Source organism: Larimichthys crocea, chromosome XVIII (assembly GCF_000972845.2).
Source record: "Larimichthys crocea isolate SSNF chromosome XVIII, L_crocea_2.0, whole genome shotgun sequence".
NCBI classification, from domain to species: domain Eukaryota; kingdom Metazoa; phylum Chordata; class Actinopteri; family Sciaenidae; genus Larimichthys; species Larimichthys crocea.
Genome location: NC_040028.1, coordinates 16,158,849 through 16,177,646, shown reverse-complemented (window position 1 = coordinate 16,177,646; position 18,798 = coordinate 16,158,849). Strand labels below are relative to the sequence as shown.

Genomic DNA, 18,798 nt, shown 5'->3' with positions numbered 1-18,798 from the left:
TATGTCGTATTATTGAGCAGGACTGCAGGGTGAAATCGTTATCCACTAGTGAGAGCAGGCAACATATTACAGTCATAAAAGACCCACTGCAGGATTTCAGAACACATACACAGGCCTGTTAAAGCTAGAGCCAGTATGTCAAATATATCAGTAATTTATAATTTTAACATTTAAAAGGTCCAGTGTGCAAGATTTACTTACAGAATATTACACAAATGTGATAGAATATGCATAACTACGTTTTCATGAGTATATAATCGAGTCTTTTATATCTACAAATGCAGGTCCGCCATGTTTAACTAGATAGGGTGTTTCAAGTATTTTTGCATGTTTTGCAGCCCCTGTAGTTTATTCTTCATGCTCAGAGAGACAATAGGATGAAGCGAGGAGGGTGCAATCAGCAACTACACCTTCAGAACTAAATCCTACACACTGGTCCTTTAAATGCAGCATGCATTTTTTTGTTCTTCCAACATAAAAACATGTTGTTTCGTACGAGCTCGTACCAACTCTTATCACTTTATATTTCTAAAGCTTCCTCTAAGAAACACTTACTTTTTAATTTGTGCGACAGGTTTAATCTCTCAAAAAAAAAAGCTCTTAACAGCTTGTGCACAAATCAAAACCATATGGACCTGTGCATTCAGGAAGAGTACAGTCTCCTCCCCTGCATGGCCACCTGCTAAACATGGCCGGATTCCCATTGTGCAGACAGCCATGCATCTAATGGTCTCTAATCATACTCATTAGCTGCTAGTGTAGCTCAACACAACACTCTATATAGCAATCAGAAGCTGCACTGTGAGCAACAAGATGAGCAAAAAAAAAAAAGTGACTGTCACTGTGACTATTTTCCACTCTTGTTTTCATGAAGCATATTTGGACAAAGTGGCATAAGCTCATTACCAAAAGCAATATCCTGTTACTCTTGTTTTGAAAGGCTGCTTTGACACGGCTCAGAATTTGTTGGTGCTGAGGCGGATATATTTATCCTGCCTAGAACACAACCTTTTTTTAAAATTATGCAGTCACAGCCAGTTTATATTGTTTTTTTGTTTTTTTGCTGTGTCACTCTTTCTCATTTAGAGGACTGTGAATTTTCCAAACCTGCCAGATAGAAATCAAGCATTGTCTATTAAATGTGGTAAAAGTTTTGATGAGCTCTTTAAAGCTGAAAAGAATCCTGCTATAATGAGACGTCTCCGTTGAATCTGTCACAGCGTTGACCAATCCTCCACTATATATAGTCACAGCAGTCTCAAAAACATCTATGTTAAATACAGTGAGTCACACTGTAAATATTAAACAGCATTGCTTTATTCATGCGCTCCCTGTCACGTAGGCCAGACATGTGTTCTGCCGAAAGATAGAACAATTTAGTATCAGCGCCCTGTAGCCTTGACAAACTCAGATGGCCACTGACAATCACAGAAGCAGACAATTGCTTATTCATGAGTCTTCCTCAAATTTAGAAAGCCAAAGCCGGAGCCAAAACGGCCTCCGTGATCAGGCTCACTCTGCATCCAGCACTTTCACTGCTCCTTACTTCTTATATAACTCCTCTGACATCATGCTTCCCATGCTATAACCCATGTGTGACAAGTGCCCAGCACCTTATTCCCATATGCCATGCAAATATAGAGGATTTTTGTACCCATTAGAGAGATGAATCTGGCACACAAAAACTACTGTGCATGATGTTTGAATGATTGTGCACAAAAAAAAATCAAATCTAGTATGCACAGAGGTTCATAAATGCAGCAGTATTTTTAGGTCTGGTATGAATGCATGCTGCACGACTCTGGTGTGCAAACACAGAGGAGAGATCAGCCGAATCGACAGAGAACAGATAAAGAGACAAGCAAAACGCTCACTTGTTACACTGGAGCACGTGCACACAGACATATAAAGAGCCAGCGGAGAGTTTCTTTTTACCTGCCTGCTCAGATATCCAGAAGAGCCAATTACGAAGGATCAATTACCCCGATAACGCTAGAACCCAGCATCCTTTGAGGAACTGCGCAGACTCTCGGATCAAAACAAAGTCCCCGCGCAGGTGAATTTCTTCATCAGCGGGCAAGCGTGCGCACACAAACTCGCCTCGCATTTGGGAGCGACTGCATGAAGAGCAACGTGGGTGTATGTGTGTGTGTGAGAGAGAGAGTGAGAGGAGGCAGGGGCATGGAGTGTGCGCAGCAGTGAGAGGAGAACAGAGAATCAGTATTCTGAATGCACAGATGGAGACAGTGTGGAGGCAGTGACGTGGCTGGAATAATCACAGGTTGGCAAAGCATCTGAAACATCTGGGACAGAGAAAGCTCCCCCTCTGTTTCTTTAAACACAGGGCACTTACTTGATGTAGCAGTCACGCCCCTCTCTATTGGTGCCCATGTCCCATCCATTGGGGGGTCCCTGCGAAGAGCTCCAGGTCCCTGACGGGGGCGGCCAGCCGGAGGATTTGGTCCTGTGGCTGAAAGGGGGGGGGAAGAATAAACATAGATCAACTTTATATCATAAAATGTGGTTTCATCTACATGCATAAAAAACAGTGTAAAAACAATTTGCCAAAGGAATTTCGACCTAATAATTGTCATGAAGATATTTAAATCTTAACAGACGTGAATTAGTCACAGGCTGATATGAAGCGATTCGACCCAAGTGATGTCTTATTCCAGCGTGATAAACAATGTTCCATAGGCAGAGTTCACTCAGCGAATACAAATCAAATTAATTACGTAAGCGAGGCACACAGGCGGAGTTGTCATGCCTCACTCTTGTGCTTTAAGAGGCATGAAATTGGTTTTATTTCTAGACGTCAGCACAATCTTTAGAAAAAGAAAGCCCAGAGGAGTGTTCTTATAAAGTGCTTTATTTGATTTGCTTAATTTCCGAGACGAATTTGATAAAGTTTATCAGAGAATACAAGCATCATTTTCACAAAACAATGAATTGTTAGGCTATTGTAGCACCTGTCTAAATCTCAGTCTGAACCAAACATCATCATCTGTGTATACTCTGTGCTACAGGTTGGCAGAGTGGAGGTATTCAGCAGAACTGTAACTGGTTAAAATGTTTTCATCCGTCTTTTTGTCTGCAGTCCCTTCATCACCATCGCCACCACCACCACCACCGTCGTCGTCCTCGTCTTTCCTTTATCTCTGTCTTTGTGTTCTGCACGCTGGTGATGCTCTGAAAGCGGTGACAGTAAGTTATGTCACTTCAAAGGCTTGTCTGCCGTGTAACAGGGCTCTCCGCATTCATTATTCAAAGCTCCTCTTTCTTTCCCTCTAAATGTTTCCCTAGTTACTGTACCGGCGATAATAAATTGTGCTGCTTGCGCGCCGCCGTGCCTGTATGCGTTAGAGTGTGTATTTTGTGTGGGTGTCCCCGTGAACACGTCTGTCTGTCTGTCTGCATGGGCACACGTGCCCGTCTCATGAGATATGAATAAAATATTACAATGTATAAGCTGAGAGGAGGAACATATTGTAAAGCTGTTCAGTGCAAGAGTTGGGCACGTGTCTACAAAATGAAAACAAACCCACTACCTCTGGGTGCATTAAATCATAATTAATTCATTAGAGAACATCTACTATAGATGTTTTTCTTTTTGTGTGCCACGTTTGAAGTTGAGCACAGGAAGCAATGTGATTTCTTTCCCAATACAGTGTGTGATATTAGTGTTTCCACATGGATATGGATTTATCTGACCCACAGTACATTAGCTTGGAGCAGGCCTCGATGGTGTATATTTAGAAACACATTTCCTGCAGCTCAAATGATGTGTGTGGACACTGAATACTGTCTGACACCGCTGGAGCAATGTTCACCACATTGATGAGTCCTACTTGTTACCCTCCATTTCAGCTCCTGAGAAAAAAGCCAACATGTTAACATGAGGCAAGCGATGTGACGTATAAAAGGTCAAAGGATTGCGGCAAAAATAATGATATTTTATAATGACTGTATTTTTTTGGAGGATTACACCTTTAGCGACACTATGGTTGACATTTCTCCAAAGGTCTACAGCCTAATAAAGCACACTGTACTTACAGTTTCAGACGCCGTGCCTTCAAATTGTGTTTCAGAACTGACAAACTGTCCCCCAAAATCCATTTTCTGCGCCTCAGCCACAGCGTCTTCGTATTGACGGCACAGTCATAGATACTGTGATCTTTGATTTCTTTTGTCTGCAGGCAGCAGGTGCATTATGCCACTGAGTCGCAGCACTTCAGGCTTACAGAGAGGCTGGAAAGGTTTCACCCACTGGTGGACAGTGAAACTGATCTTCCTCAGCCCGCATTAATAAATGATGCCCTCCACAGTCACATCGGACTAAGTAATCGAGCGCCAAGTGGGCAAGCCATGCTGCACAATTCATGAACAGGTTACCCAAGAGTCAGAGGGAGGACAATTAGAATAAAAAAATTGGAAGTGGATGCATGTTCCCAGAGGAATTCTCCCAGGACAAATTGCACTAAAAGTACCGAATGCATGGTGACTTGTTTGTGAATCTCTTAGGGATTTTTGCTGACTTCACTGTTCAGCGGCAAGCAAAGAGGAATCTTTAACAGACATTAACAACAACAAAAGGAAAAATGACTCACAGTTCCTAAAAAATCAATAAAGTACAATGCAATGCATTAAAGCATTTGCTACCACAGTGACAGAGATCAGGGTCTCATCTTCTAAATTAGAAGACGACGGCGCAATTTTGTTTAAAGGTCTCGTGCGTCAATCTTGATCTCTTTATTTAAAATGAACAGTGGCGATGGTCTGTCATCCAAAAAAGTATCATTTATAATTTGGAAGATTTAATTGCAACGTCTAAGAGATGAGGAAAAGATCACTTTTCAGTCCTTCATAAAACTTGCATGAACAATGTGATCCTTGCTTTATCACGGTAGTTCACTTTCCCTTTTCATCTCTCCGAATACCGAAGCTTGGCAATGAAGAGGCATTCGTCGAGTGCGTTCACGAAAAAAGGTTGAAGTCTTAAGCCAATGTAAAGGAGTAACTTTGCGTTGTAGGTAAGCCGCAAGCTCGAGGGGAAGAGCACATTCCAACGCAGACACTCAAGTTAAGTCTGAATAATTTACAACAACAATCTCCATGAGGGTTCGGCTATATGAAACCACACTGTAGAGTCACGGGGCCTGACGTCACACGCGGTGAGAATTAAAGATATGGATTTTTTTTGCATGGGGGGTTCGGAAAAGTTTTGCATGAGTAACTCTGTGTATGACATTCAGAGGACAATACTCATTTTGTTATTGGTTCTTATAGCTTATATCCCGGCATGCATTGGGTAAAAGAGAGGGAAGTATCTCCAACAGGTCCAGAGAGGCATATTAATCTCAATTTTTCTTTACATATGCCATCATCAATTAAGCATTACATTATTCTCTTCCGGTGCAAGCCAGTTTGGTGTGTGTAATTGAATACAGGAATCCAGTCTCAGCCTCTTTCTGCTGCATGAAATACAAAATAATCCACATTATTTGTAGTTTTAAAAGACAGAATGTTCAAAGTCTTTTTGAATTTCTTGAATCCACTGCGTGTTGTGGATCTGAAACCGCCTTCACTCCGCTGTTATTATCTGCCACCGAGCACACACCCACCTTTTTTTTTATTTTTTACAAACTTGGATTAAAACGAAAGGCATTTCTTCGCTCTCCTCGAGCGATGGGGTGGGTGGGTGCAGTTTTACAAGTGTGTCTTGAGCTACACGGTGAAGAGGCAGTGACGCCGCTTGCTTTCTCTTGTGTTCTTGAATTAAACAGAGACTCTTAGCGCAGAGCGAGACCGCTAATGTGATTCTGTTTGGATACGAAATCTGTGGAGAGACGGATGAGATGACCATCTCCTGGGAGGAGGCCGAGCAGAGAAGTGGCTCAGACAGAGAGGAACCTCTCTGATTAAAGGCCTTATTCCTCCTCTTCTTTTTTTTTAGACTACTGCCTCCATCCTGGTGTTTCAGAAAACATCTGCCCTCTGCCTGACTTCTCCAACCACCACCACCACAACTACCTTGGCTCTAATCCTTTGATTAGTATAGCAGAACAAAAGAACATCCAATCTGCTATTTATGCTCTGCTGTTAAAGTAAAAACTATCAGTCACTTCAAAAATTCTGCTGACCATGTAGTTACACGTAATTGCTGCTGTTCTTGCCCGTTCTGTGACGTATTTTCACATCCACTTTAAGCTTTTGTTTATTTGACGTCGGACGAGAAAACACAGCCAATTGCATATAAAAAGCAAACGATGATGACGTGACATCAGAATTTTGTATATCATGCAGTAATATTGAGATTCTCTACACAATAACACTCACTTCAGAAACCAGAGTGTCTGTTTTCCCTCAGCTATTCTAGCTGAATATTGTATTTCTGTGTTTGTCTTTGGAAGCACTGATATTGTTGCCATGGGAGACCGCACTATCCTGAGCAGCTCTCTGGTGCCTCTATATAGAAAGGTTTTTGGTTAGTTAATCTCCTCTGGATGGGAATAAAAACTGCATCTGGGAAACAGCCCACCCACTACGATCCTGCTGCTATTTCTCTGCGAGCGAGTCTCCAGTTTACCTGTTTAAACACTACGATCTTACAAATGAGGTTAGTGCTCGAATCAACCTGGAGCTTTTCTCATTAGACCGCATGGTAAGTTCATATACTGCTGTTAAAAGATGGACACGAGAATCAGGAAAAACATGTTTTTATTATGGTTTCATTATTACTCTGCACTCTCCCAAGGCCTGCTCTGCTCCACAGTGCTCTATATAAAACCAAATATAGTGATGAACTCACCCTGTGGGCAACTAGGCTTGAATTTTCCTGCACCTCATTGTGCTACTCGCTGCTTTTATGCTAAAAGCACCAAAGGACACACACACACACACACACACACGAAAAATAAATAAATGGTTGCCTGAGATCTCGTCCACCAGCCAGCTGGCTCTCGTTTCTGACCCTGAGCCATTTCTGAGCTACTCTTCGCCTCCTGTGAACGGGGCCATACAAATGACAGATCTTTTGGGTCTTTGCGTACTCTGATGAACATTTAGGCTAATCAATTTGTGTCCGGACCAGTGATTTCCTGTGCGAAAAAAAAGTTTGCAGTCAAAACACGGCGAACAATGGCTCATATAATAGATTTCCTTTAAAGAAACAGACAGCCTGGAATGAAGTCATGCATGTTGAGGACAAACATTTCACTAACACATGTGATGATTGCATCGAAGGATGACTAAACGTAGTTGTATCATACAATAACAAATAATCTGAACTTTTTTTTAAAGCATGCATGCCTTCATACATTTAAGTAACCATGCCGAGTCGTGCAATCACAGCCGACTGAGCGATAATTGACTGTTTTCACTTTATTACATGAAGTTCATGCTCAGTAGCCAAACACCGCTGTTGCCGGCAAACCATTTATAACACCCACAGGATGTTACACAAAAACAGAGCAGCTTTAACTTCTTTGCTCAAATGGCTCAAAGAGTGTGAGTTTCATTAAAAGAACATCAAACGTGGAAACATTTGCTCGATTTAAAACGCACAACAAAGAAAGAAGAGCGTGCTTTTTGTTCGTGACAGCAGAAGACACATCTGGGGGCGTTGTGAGGCAGAAGGCGAGAGACAATGAGGGAAAACGTCGCCTTTCTTTTTAGATCTCTAAGTACATACGCCGGGCTTTTCTGGACAATTTTTCTATCAGCTTTGGCAAAAAAAACAACATCCTGCTGACTTAAATTCTCGCTGGCAGCTGAAGCCGGAGAAAACAACAACACAAAAAAAACAACAAATGCCAGTGTAGCAGTGGTAACTCATAATCAGTGGCAGCATTGTGTGGCATTATTAACAGTGACAGGATGCAGTGACGTTGGTGGTCCGCTGGGAGCCGCATCATAAATGCTGCCATGGAGGGGATACTAAGTGGGGAGGAAAAAGAAAAAAGAAACGGTCCTATCATCCGATGGAAAATCCCGGGCTACCTGCCACTGCTTTCCTGTAGGAATGTGATAGAAAATGCTGAGGTGTGATATTACGCGTCTTCAACATTAGAGTAATTCTCCAACATAATCATTCTGTCTACTAAAGGAAGAAAAAATGCCAGTGCAGTCTGTTGATGACTCATAAGTGAAATGAAATGCACTGAATGGCCACACACACACACACACACACACACACACACACACAGAAAACACACACACACACACACACACACACACACAGAGCTTCTCATTTAATATTTCACATTTATGATCAGCTGTTCCCACCACTAGTGGTCTGTAGTGTTTCTGATGGAGCCAAATCCTCTAGGAGGATTACTGCCCGCTGGGGCAGATCAACTCAATCTGAGTGCACAAGGTGAGGTGTCAGCAATGAATGAATTCCTCTGGCTGCTGTTTTAACGTATGTTTCACATAATAAAACACTCGCCATCACTTTATGCAAAACAAAACTAACCAATATATATTCTCTCTTACAGAGACATTTAGAATAAGAATAAAAAACATTGTGTTTGTCCTTTTTTCTTTGTTTTTATTGCTAATACAGCAAAAATTCAGCTGTTTGTCCTCCTGTTCCGGCTGTTATTCACCACTAATACAATATTAAATGACTGAACACTGATATTTATTGACTGTAATGCACAAAACAGATCATTTATGTGTCTTTATGTAAGGAGGATTTGCTTATATTGCACTACCAAAAGTCACTCAGAACTCTGCTCTGATTTGGTAACCCCGTGGTGGTTGATTTTTCCAGAACACGCATGTCGCCATGACACCACAAAACACACAAAAGCAACAAACCATAACCACCATCTGCAGCGTGAGAAATTTTATGAACTTCGATACAGACAGTTTTCGATACATGAGCCGCATCAGCTTCTGCATCCGCCCCCGTTCCCATCAACCTCACTTGCTCATTCATTTCACATCATACATGACTGCACAACTTGCTCTCTCGAGCTATCAATAACTCAGCATTTTTAATCACCCCCCGTTCCACATGTGATACCCGTGTTATCATCCCCCCCCTCTCCCTCTCTCTCAATCGCGCCTACATGAACGTACATAACGCCACCTGCTACAGAACGAACAGGCTCATGCACAGACACAAGGCAAACACATAGCAGCATCCATCGGACTCACCCTGACAGCTTTGGCATCTTCACAAAGCTGAACACATCCATGTGTGCTGCAGACTGCAGTCAAAGCTACAAATCTAACATCTACTTCACTCTGGCTCCATTGTCCCACACTGTCTTTGGCAGCGAGGAATAAATGAATCAGAAAGAAAAAGAAGAAAAAAAAAGAAAAGTGGAGCTTCCACTAGTCAGGTGGAGAGATTAGTCCTGTTGTTTGGGCTTCTGCATGCCTGAGTGATTGCTGTGTCCTCGCATCAGCAGCGCAAATCCACAGCCCATGGAAAAGGATCTGGCAGTGCAGCTTCCCCCGGTTACATCCTTCAAAGCATGCCTCTGTTAGCTGCGTTAAGCCACCTTCATTTAATTTCCATCGCGGTGGAATGATGTGCGGGAGCCGCACAGTAACAACAGCTTTGGAGAGAGGCAGAGAGAGCCGGAGCCAGGGGCAGAGGGAGAGAGGGAGGGACAGGGGTGGTGGCGGCGGCGGCGGTGGTGGTGGTGAGAGATGAGAGTAGAAGAGAGAGGAAAGAGGAATGTGAGAGGATGTTGTATGGTAGCAAGGGCCACAAGAATTACTACTAAAAGGATGCAGCCAGCTTCCAAGAATTCCCCGAGGGCTTGCCTCATCAATCCTCAGCCATGTGGTGTGTTTCCAGAAGGCAGGAGCATGGTTTGGAAAAAGGATGACAGAGGTGAAACAACAGGGACACGCTGCATGATGTGCACAATAATGCAACAAGGGAGAAGCGAGAGCAGCTGGAGAGAGAGAGGAAGGACCTTATGTGTCCCCCCCCCTCCCCAGCTGAGGTCTCTGCCTCACAGCTGCACATTAGGATGCCCATACTGTACGCTGTATTCGTTTTGACCTTTCAAAACAGTTCAGCTGCTAAAATGCTTATACTCTCAATAAGGCCATTCACGAAAGGGCCTCCAAACATTTTAGCAATCGGCATTAGATCGCCGTGTGCAGAACTGAATTTCATTGTGGAGAACAAAAGCTGGAGTTCGTGTGATTAATCGATGCCCAAAGGGGAGGGGGGATATTGTGATTCACTGTGCTTCAAGTAGTCAGCTGCATTTTCTCTGTGATATTGCTTTAGATCGAAATGCATCTCCATAAATTTTCATATTTTCTCTCCATCTATCTGAAGATGCAATTTCGGCGTGTTTGGGGACTTTCTATTTCACGTCGGGGTCCAAAGCCGATAAATAAGCAGGAGACTGAATTTATTTTTTTTAAAGCAGAGGATAACATCCCGTTTCAGTTTCATCTCCAGGTTAAGAATCAAACAGCACAGACTTGAAATCTGCCAAGAGCCAATTAGCCTCGTCTCTGATCCAGGGAGGTTTGATACTTCTTCGTGTGCCTCAGACAGGTTGATGAAAAAGAATAAAGACCATTTTATGTCTGTTATCCTGATCTGTGAATCACACAGCTAGATAAAGCTTACATCAAATATATTCCACAAGAGGTACCTGCTCCTAGAAATTATATTTGAATACAGAGTTTTACTGCCATCAATAAATTCCCCTCAACGAGTCAATAAAGTGTGGGAACAGACATAACACTCATCTATGCAACAGCACTGTCAAAAGTAACTTAGAAGGTAAAAAAGGAGACCTGATTATATTCACTGTGAATCTCTTCTGGGACGCATGACAGAATAATAAACACTACAACTGATACAAATGTCAGCCAGTAATGGGTGAATAAATACAAATACATACAATGCAAAATACTGGTTGGGGAATTTCAAGCCACGGTTTGTTACTGCTTCCGCAGTCAAGTAGCAACCACCCTATATTAAAATGCCACAGCTCGTAAGGCTCTGCAGGGTGAGTCAATGTGCCTTTGCTGAGAGTGATACATGCAATAAAAAATGTTGTCACTTCCACTCAGGCTCAGAAATGTTTGTTGCCACAGAAAAGATGCAACTTGATGTGTAAAAAAAAAAGAGAAAAGAAGGTTAACCTGCGGATTTTTACATTTTTTTTACTTGAGATATGTGAAGATGATGCAATTGCTTAAATTGATGTGCCATTATGTTAATCCAATTCAGGAACGCAACAGTTTAGCACACTGTCTGACTATATACAGCAACTGCTGCAAGGATTGAGAGACCTAGCGTATTCTGGACGGTCGTGTTTGTCCATTTGGGCTCGCGGCCCAGAGGCCGACATGAGTGGCAGGGGATATTAGGGTCAGACAGGAGCGTGAGCTAAGGAGACTATGGCTGAAGCTTTGACCGATAAAACCCCCACTGCCCTGCTGATCCCTGACTCTCCTCTCCTCTCTCTGAGTCCCTTTAAAAACAGCTGATTTCACTCATTCTGGCACGCTCTGCCACTTGAAAACACAGCAGTGTCCAAAGTCCTGACTTTGGATCACGTCGTTCACCTTTAAGAAGAGCATAACCACTCTGAATAAATTGCTAACCATGCTAGATAGCAAGGGCATGAATGTAAAAAAGCTCGAGGACACATTTTGTCAGGCAATAGCAGAATAGGACTGTGAGACATCGAGTGTATGAAAACACTGCAGACTGAGCAGCATTATAGACTGTGCTGTACATTAATGTGACGCTGTAGCTTTTACCTCCCTCTGATCCCAACAATGTAGCATTAGTGGTCTTTGGACCTCAACCAGATGTGCACAACAGCAAGCTGCCCTCGGAAAACCGCACTTAACCCACTCATCTGCCGCGGTTTTGTTTGGTTGTTTGTGCGCGCTTGTCAATATGCATCTACATTTTTGAGCCACCTCAGTACCTCAACCTTCCCAATCTGTTCGATCGATGCAAATTATGCCTGTGTCACGGCTGATTTATTCAGTGAATTAAACAGCTTTTAGGAGGGAGTTTAAAGATCCGAATGCTGGTTCTCCATGAATATTCAGCGGTGTGACTAATTGGGATAAGAAGTGAAGTGTTACCTGGCTGAGTTATGCCACGCTTAGAAAAAGATTATGGATTTGGTTTGCTAGTTTCATTACACCTGCTGATAAAGTTCAAAGTAGTGCCGCTGAGGCTGTAGCCTTTTCTGTGTGGAGTGAATAAAACGACATAATGGGGATACAGCCAAGATGCTCGACACCCAGTGTTAGAGTGCAGGCTGTAGGTTACTGACGGGTCATGTTTGGTATTTCCATCCATTCATTTGTTGTCTACATTTGGGGTCACTGAGGGTTGAAGCTTCTCCCAGCATGCACTGGGCAGAAGGCAGGGCACACCATGGACATTTGCTAACTTATTAGACAACTTATTCTTTTTCCTAACTTGCTACTTGATACTAACTAATCTATATCTAACATAGCGAAAACTCCATTTTACATTTAAGTATCCCAGGAAGCCAAAGACACATCTAAATGGTGTGCAGCCATCAATCGATCACAGCTATTAATTACTGTGCTTTTCCTCCTATGACATAAAAAATAAGGTCTATTAAGAGGACATCGCAGTGCCTCATTGCGTACATGTATAGCCTTGAAACACTGATGTTTTAGTGGGAAACTCTGTATAACCATACTCTGGTTACAGCACTGTCACTCAAGGATATAAAAGGAAGAGTTGTTGAGAAAGTTGTAAACACTAATTATTTTTTAAGGAGGGCTGTGAATCTCAAAGGAAAACCTTGGCAATCCCACAGGAATATCCAATACATCATTAGTGAGACGCAGTGGTAAAGGAAAGGCTGGCTAACCCACGACATTGAGGCAGAAATCTGCATCACAACAACAAACACAATATGAAAAATCCCCCCAACAGAGCATCAATTGAACCAATTATTAATTCTCAAATTCAGAAGGACCGATGTAAGGCCGAGGAGAAAAGCCTTAACTATGTCTGTTGCCCTCTAGTGCATGCATGATATTAACCATGGACTGCATCTGGGTTTAAAATAAAAAGAGAACGTCAATCCACAGCACGCTACTCACTGAATGACAGTGAAGACGCCGACTTCATTGTCGTCTGGATCCATTTCTGATGACGAGCACTTGTCAAGCCTCTTTTACTTGATGTGTGTTCCTGTCCTGTCTCCTGACTCCAAAGTTTCTGCCTGCTTGTTTTGGGCTTTCCATAGGCAACTGTGCTCGTCTGACTCTTCAGTTATGATTACATATAGTGCCCCTGTCCAAGTGAGTGGCCGGTGCCCTGGGGGAGGAGACTGAGCTTGTCACTTCTGCCTCAGTAATGAAATAACATCACATTCCGGGCCAGTGCATCGGAAAACACAGAGGGATCAATGCCGAACAGCTGGACTGGAATGACTTGGTGTGCTGGTCGAGGCTGCCTCTTGTAAAAAAAACATGTTTTGTTTTGGTTCACCTGTGGTGATTTTATATTTCAACTCCATTCTACTGGTCACAGCAAAACATATTCGAGTGTTTTTTCAGCAAACATCTGTTTTTTTCTCTGTGGTATTATTAACAACATTTCAGAACACAACCGGACTGCAGTATCTGAAATATTAATCCAATCCCCATATGAGGCATTTGGAAATGGGCATGTGTTTTATCATCCATGAAAGCTTAAAAAATTAAGCCTCGACTATAATCCAAACTCTATCACTATCTGCCTGCCAACTGTCACCCTTAACAGAGCCAAATCGAAATCCTATACAAATCACAGAATTAGATCTTAACCTAAATGTTATATAGTGGCATCAGATATTATTTTATCACATATTTTCAATGTCTTTTTACACATTGTTTGTCAAATAATGAGTATATTTAATATTTTTATCAAGTCCACATTTTTTGGGGGCTTTTTAGGGCATTCTCCCATAAAGCCATGACATTTCAACGTCATGATAGTTCACGCCGCATTATGCCATGCAGACGCTCTCATGCATGAATGGCATACACAGTCTTCCATTAGTTATGAACTGAGGCACGTGTCTTTGCCTCTGCAAGCAAATAGAACTGCTTGCATAAGACATCTCATGCCATGTACACACAGCAGTCTGTGACAAGCAAAAGTTCAGCTTCCTATGTATATATATATATATACACACACACACAACAAAACTGCAACATCAAGTCTGACTGTGCTTTCATGGAAACATTTCTTAAGTGCACTACCGTGCTATTGTTTTTTAGTGGCTTAATTTGTGCAATGTGCAAACTGCACACACAGTTTCTCTTGAAGCGTGTACAGTAGCTGTGTGTGGCCATATGGCCACTGCGGAGCGCTGTGTGAGGTTAAAGGAGACAAAAGCAGACCTTTCTGTGAGATAAATGCTTCACATGAAACCATCCAATCATGTGGCCTAACACCCGCCCCTGGGTCACAGTGAGTTGCATCAGTGGCCTGTTTTCTTTTTTTTTTTCCCTGACACACAGGCCACACCACTTAGAGTATAGGCAGGGGATGTTCAAAGAGCAATAATAACCCTGCACAGTGCACATGGCGAGAATCACATTTAACATGTTATCTCGGGGTCACGGCAGTGATGCCTTCAGACGGTGATGATAGGCAATGTGTGTTCTGAGACTCGTCTAATTGACAGCGCTGTTCGGCGTGCGTGGGTGGATGGCTCGTTTGTTTCCTTAGAACAATGTGAAGACGCGCTGACAGCTTACATGACAGCTTTGGATTTCTGATTAATTACTAAAATCCACTTTCGTGGACATGAAACAAAAACAATCCCAATGTTCTAAAATAACTAATAAATAGCGGCTTGAGAGAATGAGCAAAAGCTGCATTTACTTCCATGTGCCCAAGATCCAAGTTCCTTTTTAGTCCATCAAAGCAGATTCGTGCCTCACATAATAAAAGTGACTTTTTCCATTACTTTATGGAGCAGAACAAACAGAAGATGCCGTCATTTGCATAAAATGATGAGAGTCGCTCCATGCAGAACAGAAAAACCCATATTAATATAATAAGAGCTGCTGCTTGGCCCTGACTAAAGGTTACAGATGTATTTGTAAAAGCCGTAGACGGCATTCGTTCCAATGTGATTTACACCATTTGGCTACAAAACAGAACTGTGATAATTATCTTTTTTGCCGTCACAGAAGAATGCCAAATAGGCCATTAATCATAATTAATTAAACAAGTTGGAAACCCATTAACTGATTGGACAAAGCTGCTGCTCTCATTAACACCGGAAAGGTGTTCCTACTGTTTAAATCAAACATTAACATCAAAGTGCACCATTTAGTCAAACTCTTTTCTCAGAACATCGTTCATAATTATATTTCCTTGGACACAATTAACTGTCAGTAAAGTGGAACACCAACGACGCCAACAGGCATAAAAACAACCCTCCTAATAAGCTGTTAAATACTCCCATACCATAGAAAGGAAGTGCACAGAAGTCAATGGCAGTCAATGAGATGCCAGGATATCACATTCCTCAAATCAGATAGACACTCTTGTGTCGACACACTACAGAAGCCCCTCCCTGCTGGCCTGGGAGGATAGGATTCACAGCATCCAGCAATTATCTGTAATGTGGGAGAAAAATCAATGTGTCCATGGAAAGCCGCTAAGGTCACCAAGCCGATGTTGTCACTTGAATCAGAAGCACTGCGTCGCTGCAGGCTGGGCTCCAAGCCTATCAGCCAGCATCTGTGAGAACACTAACATCATTTGTAATGCCATGGATTACGATAATTATTAGCCTGACGACATGGGAGATAATTGGTTTTTGCATGTGAATAGACAATTATCACAGATTCTAGTCATCTATTAGTATGATGAAAAATCTCATTTTATATAGAAATTGTTTCACATAACTTTCATTTTATTACTTTTTATATCTGTCCTATAAAAAAACAATATTTCTTTCTAACTGTGTTGTTTTATGTTCGGTTTATATATACACCTCAGCCCTAAACAAACGAAATGTCTTTTCAATTGCAATTTTTATAGTGAGAATGACACGTAGCATTTTTTAACTTTAAGACAGAATTCACGGTCCACAATCGATACTGATGCAGTTACAACTTAGATTTGTTACACCAACTCCTGTAAGATATAATACAGACGAGTAAAGGGGGGGGGACATGTTTCAACCCTATCGTAAATGACTCATCATTCTCTGTTGTCAACCATTTTGAAATATGTGGGAGGAAAGAAGTAAAAAAGCCTCAGACTCACCTCTGCTGCTCTTGGGTGCTGTCCAAAGTGCTGCTGACACAAACTTCATTTTTGCCTGTACTGTCAATTTCCATGTCTTCACTCTCTGGTTGAAAACTCACAACTGAAGCTAATGGAGGGCAAGCGTCGAGTGTGCCCGCTTTGAGGGTGAGAAGATACCGGCAATACTGTAAGGGGAGGGGAGGCCTCTTTGAAACATTGATAGTCTGGTGTGAATTCGATCAACGGCAAGGAGATATTCAGAAGAATGAAAAATCAATACCGTGTGGCCAGTAATGTTTGAAGGATCAGGCTGAGTGGAAATGTGAGATGGCATGGCCTTACCCTGACACAGAGGCAGCTTCTGTAAGTGGTTAATCAAGTGCTTGTCTGACATCAAGATTGCATTTTCCTCTCACCATTACTCCCATTTTCCCCCCTTCACTGTAGAGAAGATGCACTATCAAATGTAAGAGATGGTAATCGGAGTAATAATAGCAATGTAGCTGCACTTTACTAAAGGGTCTTGTCTCAACATCTCAGTTTTCAGGAGACGGATGCGTTGCTTTTCACTTCCTTGCACTGACTGCATCTACACAAAGGTGTCAAACACATGAGCTACATATACATATATTAGGTACAGTTTGAAATGATGTCTGCGATGACGCACTGATGTAAAATGTTAGATTTCTGCTGTGTTAAAGTGAACCTTACCATTTTGTTGAGATCTTAAATAATAAAAAAGGAAATGCATTTAAATTGCATGTCCCTCGCCTACACAACAGGCATCTTAAAAAATCTGGGCTGTTGCTCAATATCTGCACACTAATGGAAGAGAAATAGGTGTCATAAACATAATGGTAATTTCCAAAGGTGGCATTTCACTCACTTTTGACAGCTCACTGGGACAGACTTTCTTTTTAATGTGTATCATTAAAGGTCCATAACAGTATGACGCCATGGGGCTGCAGCTTGTACTAGATCTGTTTGACAGCGCACCAGCACAGACAAGTGACAGAAAGGAGGCACTGCACATTGATCAAGTTAAGTTGGGCTATTTACGCAACGTTCTTTCATTTACATTTGTTCCCCGTAGTTTGTAGCAGGAAAGAAGAACTTGTGCACGGCATACATAGGTAGACATACATGAGTTTGACCTCAAGATTCTCTTGTGTACGTTACTTTAAAATGGTTTCAAGACTGACTTGAAATGAAGAAAATCTTTATTGTAGTGAAGTTCTTTGGTCAAACAAGCTTTAGTTTAACTCTGATTTCGAGAGGCGCATTTTGCAGCATTGTTGTATTACAGTAGATGTTGTGCAGGTGCTTTGGATTTTATTCATGCATTTTTGTCCACAAGATACAGTCAAACAGCACCACAAGCAAGCGTTGAATCAGTGCATCTGTCACAGTTAATAAACTGAACACGATTTAAGATAATATAAGCCTTGCAGAAGTGGAATTTGCTGCCTTGTGTTGGATTGCATTGGACTGTATAGGTATTGCTTTCATTGTTTCGTAAATTCTGTAATAGAAGAGGTCCACCAGGGCCCAGAAAGCTCATTCACTGTGTGGCAATTGGTTTGTGGCAATAAGATTATTTGTAATTTTATTTGGGACTAAGGGAATATCATATACAGCAATATCCACTCACATGAGAAGGCCTTGAAAGTGGGCTCTGCCTACGTGTGTTGAAAGGGGACCCTATGTGAAAATCTTGCATTTCATGATACATGTTTCATATCTCAAATTAATAATCTAATTTGTTTTTTATTAAAATGACCAGGCAGCAAACCTGGGGCTGTAATATTCTTGCATAGAAATACTGTACACAGTGCACAGGGAAGAGGTTGAAGATGAGATTACTCGGAGACCAGGTCTACAAGCAGCTTAATCTGGCAACAATCCACCCAGGTAAATTCTCCAAATCACTTGTTTCAGTCATTATTACAACACATTCTGCCTTAACTCTGTTCATGCTTAAGAAGCAATGTGGGTGTACTACCACCATCTAGTGGCCAGTTGTGTAGTGGTCTGTTCTTCACAAAGGGAGTATACATTATCTCATGCTGACTCATACAGTCATGGACAGCATGCTACACTCAAAACCAGCGTTACTGAGTAAATGTCCTTCAGCTATAACCTAAAGTACTAGAGTACTACCTCTCATACATATATCTGATGTTGCCAGTCTCCATTGTATTACAAAATGATTTTAAATATGTAACATTAACATTATTTTCCCTGATGGAGTTGCTGTAGACAAACATCGTTGCCATCATATTCTCATCACAGGTCTTAGCCTCACATGAAGAAGTCTATACAAGAGAATTTAAATGCCTCAACCGAGCCTGGTAAGCTTTCAAACAACAATCTAATAGCGGCACTGGAGAACTGATCCAATAAATCACTCGGAAAAATGATCTCCCACATATAACCCCTGAAACCTATATGGTTCCAGTGAGACAGCAGTCTTAACGGCATCCCTGCCAGGAAGCTGCTCGTTATACTCCTCGTTATATTCCTGTTGTATAACTCTGCATTGCACAGGGCGC

The 18,798-nt window shown here is 41.9% G+C and overlaps 1 protein-coding gene across 3 annotated transcripts in view; it reads right to left on the bottom strand.

The window, feature by feature from the left end:
* The window catches only part of frmpd4 (FERM and PDZ domain containing 4), a 31,774-nt gene extending 15,421 nt beyond the window's left edge, over window positions 1-16,353 (bottom strand). The window contains exons 1-2 of one of the 3 annotated variants that reach the window (XM_027291001.1): window positions 16,265-16,353; window positions 2,354-2,470 (exon numbers count right to left, since the gene is read on the bottom strand). In XM_027291001.1, the coding sequence (XP_027146802.1) occupies window positions 2,354-2,470; window positions 16,265-16,338 (191 nt within the window). In that variant the 5' untranslated portion in view covers window positions 16,339-16,353. Of the gene's footprint in view, window positions 1-1,935; window positions 2,168-2,353; window positions 2,471-9,162; window positions 10,024-16,264 lie in introns of those variants that run through there. The other 2 variants (XM_019263167.2, XM_019263168.2) reach the window with 2 other exon arrangements.
* Window positions 16,354-18,798: the final 2,445 nt, after the last annotated feature.